Genomic DNA, 13,205 nt, shown 5'->3' on the forward strand with positions numbered 1-13,205 from the left:
CTTTGGAGGCACCAAAGTGTTTGGCTATATTATGTCAAGTCAGGTCTCACCATGTATGGAGATATAAAGACCGAGTTTATAGGAACGCAATGGAATAGTGCAGGACTTGTACCTCCTGTTTGATGGACGCTGCTGTCTGAGCGGGTCCGATAGCAAGGGAGATAATTTGGGGAAAAGAAGAGCAAGGAGATGGAAGCCAGGAACCTTGCACAGGAGTGCCAACATAAGGAAGAGATGGGGCCAGAACAATACAAATAATTTTAAAACAAGGTAACAGTCAGGAGAAAGCAATCACCTTTATTACATCTCTGCTAAATAAGACAGTGCAAGAATTGGCCCATGTCCCAATGAAATGGACACATTGCTGAAATTACACTTTTGAATTTAAATATATGTCTCTGTGCCTTGTGTTGAAAGCAGAGGCACTCAGAGCCACGTGTTTGATCACTAAGATGACAGCAGACATCTGAAAAAGGACCAGGAAAGAACAGCTGGTTCATCTAGCCTGCCCTGTTCACACCAGTGAGTTTAATCCAGTCACCCGCACTGCCATGCAATCTCCTGAGACAGGAAAAAAGAAAACAATTACAGGCCAATTAACAGAAAATAAATAATCAGCAAACTTCTCTCAAATTCCCACAGATAATCAGGCAGATTCCTGGAGATCCACTTGCTTACTAGAAAACAAGGTGTCTTCTGCCCTCTCGGATGGATGCAAAAGGCCCCACGTCACTATTTTGAAGAACAGCAGTCGAGTTTCCCTGGCCAATATTCATACCTCAAGCCACAACTAAACACAGATGATCTGATCATTAACTTATTGCTGTTAGTGGGATCTTACTGTGTGCAGACTGGCCTATCGACATTACAACAAAAAGTACTTCATTAGCTGTCAAAGGTGCTCTTGAAATGCCAGTCCTTCTTCCTTTTCCACTTGCTGGAACTTGGTCATTTCCATTTTGAATTATTTGGAGTGAATCTACACCACTTTTAGAATCTGAAATTAATTAAGAAGGAAATAGATAATTTCTAGTAAGTAAAGCTGTCAAAGGGTATGGGGAGAGCGTGGGAGTGTGGTGTTGAAGTAGAGGATCAGCCATGAACATACTGAATAGCAGAGCAGGCTTGAAGGGCCGAATGCCTACTGCTCGTATTTTCTACATAATCTTTACAATGTCTGCCGAAGCAGCCAAGTTGATGCTGTATAGGACTTGTATAGGACCTTTCCAACTCTGGCAAATTGCACAGAAGCCCAATTTCTGGATTAGCTTTTATTAACCAGCATGGATTGGGCCCGGTACGCCTGAAGTTTTTAAAGGACTACAACAAACATTTAACAAGATGTGGCTGCTTAAAGGTATATGGCTGCTGCATGTGAATTCAAAATGGGGACAAGGCTGACACAAGGCTCTGATGGACAAGAAATGTGTAGGCTGCTTAAAAGTCATTGTGTTGATAAAGTAGCTGATGAAAATCAGATGACAACATAGGAACATAACAGAAGGACATTTAGCGCCTCAAGACTTTCATATCAGACAGCACCTCACCCCTCATCATAGTATTATACCAAAGTGTCAGGCTAAATTATGCAAAGTCAGGTCTCACCATGTAAGGAAGTACAGATGGAATGATGCAGGGCTTGTACCTCCTGTCTGATGGATGTCAAAGGGGAGGCGCTGCTGTCTGAGTTGGTCTGAAAGGGAGGGAAATAATTTGGGGAAAAGCAGAAGAGTAAGGAGATGGAGATGGAGAGCAGGAACTTTGCAGAGGGGTGCAAACATAAGCAGAGATGGGGCCAGAACAGTACAAACCATTTGAAAACAAGGTAACAGTCCATTTCAGTGACAGGAATTCACATAAATAGAATATTCATCTTAATTCTATCATTTTTGTTCTTGAAGAAATGTTAATTTATCTCGTGGAGTGAATGAAGGATTATTAATGGCAAAATACAGCAAACCATTTTTAAAAACTGCAACTGAAATTCAGTTGAATAAAACTTGAAAACTGTACAAATGATGCAATGCAAAATTGAGTTATTTTTAGTTTTTGTTTCTTTCCCAGTGCACAGGTTCCATCGAGGCAATCAAGAAGGAATTGGATTATTATCTGAAAAGGAAGAACGTGCAGGGTTACAGGGAGAAGGCAGGGACACTGCTCATTCAGAGAGCCAGTGCAAAATGGCCTTCTTTTGTAACAATTCTGTGAAAACATCAAAGCCATGACTGAAATTCACTTGAAATAAAATGTGAAAACCGTACAAACGACACAATGCAAAGTCGTGTTACTTTGTAAACTTCTCTGCGCGTAGTTGCTGCATCTTCCCCATTGCACATTCCTCCACAAAGGTCTCAATTTGATTCAGTGCAGAGAAAAGTTGCATCGGGACAGCTGGCTTCATTGCCAGCCACTTCCACAGCAACTGCACTGAACGAGATGCCATGGCTAAGGTGGAGGTGGGAGTGTCTGCCAGTACTTGCTCACTATATCCAGTGGCTTTGGTTTCTTGCTCGTTCTTAGTCCCGGCAGCATCAGCACCCCATGCAGCAACAGCAGCAATTTTAGCATCCCCTGACAAAGCGACCCCACTGACTTCCTTACTGCCAGCAGGGTCCTCGTTCACCCCACCACGTCCTGACCTGGCCATAATTGTATGCCGGGTTTTGAAGCGGCTGACCCACGATGCTGAAACAAGGTCATTTCCAAATTCTTTGGCCAACTCGTTTGCCTTCTCCAGCAGGATGAGATCAGAGGGAGCAGGAAGGTGGGCCGCTCTGACCTGCTTGAACGCCGGCATCTCCACATCATGACTGCTTGAACCAGCCCAGCAAAGCCGATTCAATATTGGGACAGGCCGAAGTCCGCATTCGCTTTCTCCGGCTTGAAAGGTTCTGCTGGCGGTCAGCAGCAATTCTCTCCTTGTTCTTCAGATAGGCTGAGAGGGTGGCAGGAAGGATGTTAAATTTTTGTGCCACTGCTTTCTTCATCTTTTCAGGGTGCTCCTCCACATATTTGATAATCTTGTATTTTTCCTGGATTGTAAGGGTCTTGTATTTCTGGCCAGTCACGCTTGCAAAGCTACTCAGTCTCCACTCGGGTGGGTGAGGGGGAAACAGTGCTTCTGCGAGGACTTGATGTTGATCAGGAAGCCATTTGAATTAAGTAGTACACATATCATTGGTCGGAGCCATTCGTGACAAGAATTCAAATGAATAGTTCAAATTAAGCATCTCATCAGATTTTGATTCAAATAAGCAAACAATTTAAATTCAGGGAACTGGACCATAGCTGCAATTTTTCCACAAAAAAATTAGAAATGTTGTCCCAAATTTCACTATAGGAAGGAAGAGCGTGATTTCCCACCACATCCCAACCCTACTGCTCCCCTCAGTGACTCCAGCCCCAACCCTGCTGCTCCCCTCAGTGACTCCTGCCCCAACCCTATTGCCCCCTCAGTGATTCCAGTCCCAACCTTACTGCCCCTTCAGTACCCCAGACCTAACTCAATTCTCCCCCCAGTGACCCCAGGCCTGACCCACTACATTCTCATTAACCCCAGTCCCAAACCAAGTACCCTCAGCGACCCTTAGCCCTATCTCCAATGCATCCTGAGTGACCCCAGCCCAAACCCTACTGTACTCTCTCTGACCACTGCTCCTAGCCTATGCACCCTCAGTGACCCCCCCAGCCCTGACCCCACTGCCCCTTCAGTGACCCCCAGACCTGACCCCACTGCCCCTTCAGTGACCCATATGCCTGATCCCACTGTGACGCCAATCTTAATCTGTCCCCTCAATGACCTCGACCCTTAGGCACCGTGACCCAAGCCCTGACCCTACTGCACCCTCAGTAACCCCAGCCCCGACCGTAATACACCCTGTGACCCCAGCCCTGACTCTACGCGACCTTCCCTCCCCTTAGCGACCCCACGCTTGACCCCACTGTGGCTCTAGTGACTCTAGCTTCAACCTCACTGTCTCCTCAGTGACTTCAAAACACTCTTCATTTTGGTGGAAACGCTATCAACGAAAGTCTACTATAAGCCCATGACTCCCACAATTAGCTGACTACATTCTCTTCCGCTTCCTGTTAGGGTCCGATTCAATTTCCCCAGTTTTTTCTAATTCTTTCTGTTCTGTTGATCCTAACTTCATACCAGCACTGCTAATATGCTTTTCTTCTCAACCATGGATTTCCCCCATTTCTTCCCATTGTGGCTGACAGTGACCTTGTTCCTCTCCTGGTTTTATCCCTTCCCCTCTCTCCGAGAACCACAATAAGGCACCCCTTGTCCCCTCCTTCTACCCCACCACTCTCAACAAATCATTCTCTGCTATTTCCATCATCTCCAGCATGATGCCACCACCGAATAGCTTCCTCTCCTGTTTTCAGCATTCTGAAATGACTGCTCACTCTGTGATACCCAGGTCCACTCCTCAACCACACCAATACCCCAGTCATTCCCTTTCCTATGGCCTCTTTCCATGCAAGCGCAGAAGAAGATGCAACACCTGCCCTTTTACCTCCGCCCTTTCACTTTCTGAGGCCTCAAACACTCTCTCCCGCTATGAAACAGCGATTAATGTCCACTTCTTGCAACTTTGCATGACGTTGGTACTGAATGCGATGCCGTTGCCACGATTGGGGAGACTAAATGAAGATTAGGTGACTGACCACTTTGCGGAAAACCACTGCCGATTCCGCAAGGGTGCCCCAGGATGAGTGGCCTGTCATTATAATTCTCATGAGGTGGAGATGCCAGCATTGGACTGGGGTAAGAAGTCTCACAACACCAGGTTAAAGTCCAACAGGTTTATTTGGAATCATCTCATTAGTGATAGACAGCATGGTTTTGTACAAGGGAGGTCATGCCTCGCAAATTTGGTTGAGTTTTTTGAGGAGGTGACAAAAACGATTGATGAGGGAAGGGCCATGGATGTCGTCTATATGGATTTTAGTAAAGCGTTTGACAAGGTCACTCATGGCAGGCTGGTGCAAAAGGTTAAATCTCACGGGATAAAAGGTGAGCTAGCTAGATGGGTGGAGAACTGGCTTAGTCCTCCGAAAGCTGATGGTATTTGCTACCAAATAAACCTGTTGGACTTTAACCTGGTGTTGTGAGACTTCTTACTTAGTCATAGAAGACAGAGGGTAGCAGTGGAGGGGTCTTTTTCCAGTTGGAGGTCTGTGACTAGTGGAGTTCCGCATGGCTCTGTACTGGGACCTCTGCTGTTTGTGATATATATAAATGATTTGGAGGAAGATGTAACTGGTGTGATCAGTAAGTTTGCGGACGACACGAAGATTGCTGGAGTTGCAGATAGTGATGAACATTGTCAGAGAATACAGCACGATATAGATTGGCTGGAACATTGGGCGGAGCAATGGCAGATGGAATTTAATCCAGATAAATGCGAAGTGATGCATTTCGGTAGATCTAATGTAGGGGAGCTATACAATAAATGGCAGAACCATCAGGAGTATAGACACACAGAGGGACCTGGGTGTACAAGTCCACAGATCCTTAAAGGTGGCAGCACAGGTGGAGAGGGTGGTGAAGAAGGCATATGGCACGCTTGCCTTTATTGGACGGGGCATAGAATATGAAAGTTGGCATATGATGTTGCAGCTGTATAGAACGATGGTTAGGCCACATTTGGAATACTGCGTCCAGTTCTGGTCACCACACTACCAGAAGGACGTGGAGGCTTTGGAGAGAGTACAGAGAAGGTTTATCAGGATGTTGCCTGGTATGGAGGGTCTTAGCTATGAGGAGAGATTGGGTAAACTGGGGTTGTTCGCCCTGGAAAGACGGAGGATGAGGGGCGACCTAATAGAGGTGTATAAAATTATGAAGGGCATAGATAGGGTGAACAGTGGGAAGCTTTTTCCCAGGTCAGAGGTGACTAACACAAGGCGTCACGGGTTCAAGGTGAGGGGGGGCAAGGTTCAACACAGATGTCAGGGGGGCGTATTTTACACAGAGGGTGGCGGGGGCCTGGAATGCACTGCCAAGCAAGGTGATTGAGGCGGACACGCTGGGATCATTTAACACTTATCTAGATAGCCACATGAACAGACTGGGAATAGAGGGATACAAAAGAATGGTCCAGTGGGCACATGAGCGGCGCGGGCTTGGAGGGCCGAAGGGCCTGTTCCTGTGCTGTATTGTTCTTTGTTCTTTATAAGCTCTAGAGGCAGCAACTTACAGCCTCCTGGACCCAACACTGAGGATAACAAGTTTAGATCTTAGCTAGCAGCAACTAATGATTATTCCAGTCCCACTGACTGACCCTCTGTTGTCCATTCGCACCTCCCTCTGCACCAGGTTGTCATTTACTCACCCTGTCAGATTTCTCTCCTCCTCACCTGTCTCTCTAAACCTCGCTCATCTTTCCTCAGAGCTGACGAAGCCTCTTTCACCTCAAACACTCACAGCTTCCCTCTCTCCACACTCACTGACAGGGGAGGCCTGGCCCCAGAGTCCGGAGGATCTCCCCACGGGCCGCAGGGGCGAACCCGCCGTTTCGCCTCCACCGGAACTGATTGAGGGACGGACCGGTTTCCTGGGTCCGCCGGCCGGATCTTCCCCCCCGGCAGCGGGAGGCAGGGAGCAGAGCGGAGCGGCCGCCAGTCACTCACCCTCGGCTCCCCAGGATGCAGTCCCGGCTGCTGCTCCTGCCGAGAGGCGGTGGCGGAGCCGCGGCCCTGCGGAGATTCATCCACATCGTGCTGAAGCCGCTGAGCGGAGGCGGACCCTCGGCCTCCCCCCGGATCAGGCGGCTGGAGACGGCGGCAGGTGCGGCGGCTTCATTCCCGTCAGTGTCTTAGAGCGAGGTGGCGACCCCCAGCCTGTATCCCACAGACACCCTCCCCTCCCCGCGAGACAAACCTGCAGAGACACTCCTCCCAGAGAGAGAGATAGAGCGCCCCCCCCCCCCCCCAGATACCCCTCTCAGTGATGCACCCCTCAGATATGCCTCCCTTCAATGACATCCCCCTTCACTGATACCCTGTTCAGAGATATGCCCCTCACTCCTCAGAGACTCCCCCCTCCCTCAGAGAGACTCTCCCCTCCCTCAGAGAGACTCTCCCCTCAGAGAAAAACTTTGATACATAAGGTCCGCAAGTTAAGAAGGCTCTGATCCCTACACTGATTCCTATGAGAACTTCCCAAGTGTGTCTATGCCTGTGTACCACTTCGAGCTGTCCTAAGGATGTTGATTACTCTATAAAAAATACAAATTCCTTTCAGTGTCTATATCTTTTCTGTCTCATTCCATTCTCCATTTGTTTTGGTGAAGTATTTATTTATCCATAGGGTGAGAAGGGGATTTTCACAGTAATTTCACTGCAGTGTTAATGCAAGCCTACTTGTGACATTAATAAATAAGCTTTAAGAAGGAGTTGACACATGGTTATCAGGAAAGATGAACTCAATATGTGATCTTGAATTATAAAATTAAAAATAACTTTCTCACTGAATGTGTAGTTGCTGAAAATACAGATGTCAGGAATTGAAGCATAGAATCCCAACAGTGCATCAATTCAGCCCATCAAGTTTGCACTGACTCTCTGAATGAGCATCTTACCCATCCCCACCGACATCCCCATAACCCCACTCATTTACCATGGCTAATCCACCTATCCTACACATCCCTGGACACTAAGGGGCAATTTTCCATGGCCAGTCCACCTAACCTGCACATTTTAGATTTTGAGCTTGTCAAATGTTGTGCTGCTGTTTTGGGTTCTGGTACTGGTAACCTATGAATAATTGAAAGCAGTTGTGGCCTATTGGAAATCATCCACTGAAAAATTAAGACAGGTAGTATGAAGGTTTCAGAAAAGTCATCTGCAGCGACTAAAGACTGCAACCTTAAAGGTGGCATTTTGCTATTGTATGTTGCATCTGTATTACTGTGACTGGCAAGGGATGTTTTTCAATTCACAATGCAGTTAACTGAAATGGCAAATCTTTTCAAAATGTAAAGATTTACCCTGCCTATTTTTAAATTTGTAGGTGACATAATTAGCATTGGAGATGTTCAATTTAAGCTGAAACACCCTAAAAACCCTGAACTGGTGCCCTTGAAACACAGTGAGTAAAATTGTTATTTTTCCTTTCCATTCTAAATACTTTTCTGCTTTGCATGCTAGTGACTGTGGTTGGGACTGTGTAAGTAAACAAGGCTTTACAGAAAATGGTTTCAATTACAAATAATATTAATTATTAAAGATTTTCTAAACATGGTTCTCAGTGCACTCAGAATGAGCATTAAATATTGTCATGATCCCAGCTGATACTACTGGACAAGTCAGATCCTTGGGAATCCAGCTTGATAGATCCTAACTGTTACTTTTTGTTTAGAGATGAGGATGAACAGAGTCACAGGACTGCCAATGAAAATTTAATTAGAAAACAAAGCATTTATTAAACAAGAAAAGGTCAGTTATAATCCACTCCAGCTATACCTTTATATACAGATATATACAGATTTGCAAGATTAACATACAAGTTACACTATTGACCTTATACTCTAATGCTCTCGGTAAGTACACAGTCCATGTAAGCCAATAGGCAAATTGTAGTCAGGCACACCACACTCTGAAACCAAATAAGGCCTTTGACAAGGTCCCTCATGGCAGACTAGTACAGAAGGTGAAGTCGCATGGGATCAGAGATGAGTTGGCAAGGTGGATACAGAACTGGCTCGGTCAAAGAAGACAGAGGGTAGCAGTGGAAGGATGTGTTTCTGAATGGAGGGCTGTGACAAATGGCATTCCTCAGGGATCAGTGCTGGGACCTTTGCTGTTTGTAATATACAAAAAATGATTTGGAGGAAAATGTAACTGGTTTGATTAGTAAGTTTGCAGATGGCACAAAGGTTGGTGGATTTGCGAATAGCGATAAGGACCATCAGAGGATACAGCAGGATATAGATCGGTTGGAGGCTTGGGTGGAGAGATGGCATATGGAGTTTAATCCAGACAAATGTGAGGTAATGCATTTTGGAAGGTAGAAAATACAGATAGGAAATATTTAGTAAATGGCAGAACCCTTAAGAGTATTGATAGGCAGAGTGATCTGGGTGTACAGCGACACAGGTCACTGAAAGTGGCAACGCAGGTGGAGAAAGTAGTCAAGGAGGCATATGGCGTGCTTGCCTTCATTGGCCGGGGCATTGAGTTTAAAAATTGGCAAGTCATGCTGCAGCTTTACAGAACCTTAGTTAGGCCGCACTTGGAATAAAGTGTTCAATTCTGGTCGCCACAATACCAGCAGGGTGTGGAGGCTTTGGAGAGGATACAGAAAAGATTTACCAGGATGTTGCCTGGCATGGAGGGCACTAGCTATGAGGAGAGGTTGGAGAAACTTGGTTTGTTCTTACTGGAACGACGGAGGTTGAGGAGCGACCTGATAGAAGGTCTACAAGATTATGAGGGGCATGGACAGAGTGGATAGTCAGAAGCTTTTTCCAAGGGTGGAAGAGTCAATTACTAGGGGGCATAGGTTTAAGGTGCGAGGGGCAAGGTTTAAGGGAGATGTACGAGGCAAGTTTTTTTTACACAGAGGGTGGTGGGTGCCTGGAACTCGCTGCTGGGGGAGGTAGTGGAAGCAGATACGATAGTGAGTTTCAAGGGGCGTCTTGACAAATACATGAATAGGATGGGAATAGAGGGATATGATCCCTGGAAGGGTAGGGGGCCTCAGTTCAGTCGGGCAGCATGGTCGGTGCAGGCTTGGAAGGTCGAAGGGCCTGTTCCTGTGCTGTAATTTTCAAGTGACAGGTGCCACCCAATACAACTTCTGCGGCTTTCTCATCAAATCCTCCCAGATGCTTGTCACACTATGAGCCAACTGGCCTCACTGGAACACCGGCTTTCACACAAAGGTTTCCAAAACTCCTCTCTCAAAAAAGACACTTTGGAATCTTCTTCTACACGGAGCTCTCTCTCAGAACCTTCACCAAGGATCCACATTAAGGATTTTAAGCTCTCCTTTCAGTATTCTTCTGCTCTGAATTACCTTCTGCATTCAAACTTCCATACAATCTATCAGGTACCCAGACACACCACTGCTTCACAGGCTGTATTAGGGCATCATCAACCTTTTCATCTCTGATGACTGGCTTCTTGCTTGCCAACACTTCCAGGTTTGCACTTTGTAGTCCTGTCTTTAACTGTCTCTCTGCCCCTTTCTTTAATTCAGTGAACGTTACCTTGTTTAGATTCCAGTTATTTGTCCCTTTGACTTCAGTCTTCCAGGGACTTTCCCCTTTTTCATTCCCTGGTTTCTGGGACTTTCTCCTTTCGTTTCTGGGGCTTGTTTTCTGTCCCTCTGTAATGTCCTGCCTGTACTGACCGTCTGGAATGCTTCTTGCCTCTGGATTATCTGGTTCCAGACTGAAACTCTAGTGCTTTTACTTTTCAGTGTGAGCATCTGGTTGGTGAGCAACAGGTTAATGTTTAAAAACCCCATAATCGCTTTTATGTCATAAAACCTTCATAACAATGCAGGCAAAGAAGTGAACCCAAATCTGCAGACTTGTAGACATCTTTGTTAAACACGAAGCTAAACTGAATTTTTAATCCTTTCTTTGCATACACAAAGAAAAATAAATTAAGCTTAAACATTAAGCTATATCTCACTTCTAACTCACACACTACAAATATAGACTACTTAAACTATCTCTCTTTCCTACCTCTCTTTCTTCGTAGCCCTTGAGAAGTTTGTGCTGAGCTGCTGCCTTGAACCACTGCACTCCATTTGGTGCGGTGGATCCCACGATGTTGCTGGGCAGGGCGATCCATGAGCTTGATCCAGTGATGACTAAGTAACTGTGATACATGTCCAAGTGTGTGACTAGGAAGGCAACTTGGAGGTGGTAATGTTCCCATAGATCTGCAGCCTGCATCCTTTGCGGAGATGGGAATCTGAGAACTCGACCTTTGTCAGGCCATTGCTTGAGTGGTCTGTGGTACTTAACTCCTAACTTTGCTACCAGTTGTTATGTATTTGTGTGAGAGCTTTTGTTTCACAATCGTGGTCAGGTGCCTTTATATCCTGTTGCTCCAGCAAGTAAAGCATTTTCTGTATCCATTAAGTACCTCTTTAAACTAACTCCACTCCCTGATGTTTCTTTGGGGCTTAAATGCTTCATTTATCAAATTCGTCCTCGAGCTCTTTCCTCTATGCTTCGTCCTTGTTGCTCTCCTTCATGACTGGATGTTCTCACTCCCTATGGTAATAGTGCCCCAAGTACACGGTTTCAGCCGAGTCTCTAATGGCCTTTGACCATTAGCTTCATTCCAAGATAATAATCCACTGATTTAATGTCTGTACTGCTGAAAATATTAAAATGCCTTCTCATTGGTAAAATAAATACTGGGTGTGCCTTTATCATGTTCTAATAGGATGCTTTGGTTGCATCCAAGGTGTCAATCCAGTCTGATTCTTGCTTCTCTTCCTCATGGTTTGGTGCAGCTAAGTGGCTTGCTGGGTCACCCCGAAGGTTAGTTAAAAGTCAACCACATTGACATGGGACTTGTGTCACATATAGGCCAGACAGAGTAAGGGTGGCAGCTTCCTCGAGAACCTTGAGTGAACCCAGTTGGGAGTTTAAAACAATCTGACCGCTTCATGGCCACTTCTAATGATTTTGCAAGTTTTATAAAAGCTGAGTTCAAATTCTGAGACGACCCTGTTTGTATTTGAACTCCTATCCTCTGGATTATTTTTCTGGGTCTCTGCATAACCACTCGGCTTGTGAACCTGTATCTATTCTTGCAAAATAGGTCCCAGTTTGAGAGAGTAAAGATTTTGTATTCTTCCCTGAAATACATTGTTCCCCACAAACAAATTTGTAGTGTTATGATTCTCTTAGAGATTGACAAACCAAAGAACCAAATTTACTGAACAACCCCAATGAAAAAAAAACAATGGACATAATTTTCACCTTTCATAACTTCTCCTTAATCAAATTCAACATAAATTACACATGAATCAACTGGCTAATCAAAGCTAATATAAATGATAAATTAGAAGTTAAATCGCAGAAACAACCTCTCAAATTTGCTGGTCAGCCCCCTTGGCATATACCGCACCAATTTCAGCACAAAGTCCTTCAGGGCTCGAGTTTTCCTTGTTTAGAATTACAGCTCCTTTTCAAGGATTAAGCCTTCGATTCTTAACTGGTAGGAGCTCCCATTCAACCTGGGTTCCACAGGTACAATCTTCAACAAAGTGGTGCACTCCTCCAGAACCTTCGAAGCTCTGCTGTCTTTGGTTTTGGTAGCATGGATCCACCTGAATAACCTTTATCAGAACCGTCAGCAATGACCTTCTGCACTCTAATTCTGGTAATTCAATTGCTCCAAAATAACAGAAATAGTGGCAACAACCGTGTATTTGCTGATTGTCTGCTCCCACATCCAGCCTTTGGGTTTCCCTTTTCCAGCTGTACCACTACCTTGTTCTCCCCCTCACTCCTCCCGGGAATCTGGTCGTATGGGTCAATTTCTTGTCCCATCCCCAGGTGGGTTTTTGTAGCGGGCGCACAAGTACAGGACCTGTGAATATTCCCAACACTGTCTTCCAGGAGGAGTCCAAGCAGTCTGCTCCAAAATGGTTCTACGTGGTGGAATCCCCAGCTCTCTCTCCCAGGAGCCACTCCTCACTCTCATCGACATGCATGCTGTTAACCTTGTTCGTGCAATTGGCAGAATGTTTATTCCGCTTCTACATGTTGGCTTTATTGGTGACAGGCCATTGCTTTGCACACTAAAGATAGTGCTGCTACCACCTGCTCCCAGGGTTAGAATCAACAGCAACGGTGAGGTCAGCTTCAAGACCCGGATGTTGCATACGATTTCTCCCTGCTTCATTACTGCCAATTCCATGATAGTATTCTATTAAATGTATTGCTTCACATCTTTTACCTGTCTTGTTGCTCTACATTAGCTTCCATTTAATCTCTCATCTGAACATATACAGTCAACAGCAGTAAAAGAGTGGTTGAATAGTGAAACCTTGGGATTAAGGTTTCACTAAAGATAAATTAATTAGATTGTTTAAATGAAAGCATCTGAGATTCTTGATTTCATCAGTAGGGGCATTGAATCCAAAAGAAAAGAAAGAGTTCCAACTCTATACAAATCATTATTTTGGCAGCAATTAAATTATTGTGTCCAGTTTTGGATGA

General features: G+C 45.3%; 1 protein-coding gene and 1 long non-coding RNA gene across 3 annotated transcripts in view; one reads left to right on the forward strand and one right to left on the reverse strand.

Moving 5' to 3' along the window:
* Positions 1–277: 277 nt before the first annotated feature.
* Positions 278–6,544, reverse strand: LOC144506337 (uncharacterized). 2 transcript variants are annotated; one of them, XR_013499888.1, is made up of 3 exons: positions 6,370–6,544; positions 1,606–3,130; positions 278–561 (listed from the first exon to the last, which is right to left on the reverse strand). It is a non-coding gene; the product is annotated as an uncharacterized LOC144506337 (long non-coding RNA). The 2 variants fall into 2 exon arrangements; XR_013499887.1 differs by having other exon boundaries at positions 6,345–6,544.
* Positions 6,545–6,557: 13 nt separating this feature from the next.
* Positions 6,558–13,205, forward strand: part of vwa8 (von Willebrand factor A domain containing 8) — a 375,899-nt gene continuing 369,251 nt past the window's right edge. The window contains exons 1-2 of the mRNA XM_078232307.1: positions 6,558–6,799; positions 8,024–8,101. Coding sequence (XP_078088433.1) covers positions 6,658–6,799; positions 8,024–8,101 — 220 coding nt within the window. The 5' untranslated portion in view covers positions 6,558–6,657. The remainder of the gene's footprint in view (positions 6,800–8,023; positions 8,102–13,205) is intronic.

The sequence above is a fragment of the Mustelus asterias genome, chromosome 17, assembly GCF_964213995.1.
Source record: "Mustelus asterias chromosome 17, sMusAst1.hap1.1, whole genome shotgun sequence".
In the NCBI taxonomy this organism is placed as follows: domain Eukaryota; kingdom Metazoa; phylum Chordata; class Chondrichthyes; order Carcharhiniformes; family Triakidae; genus Mustelus; species Mustelus asterias.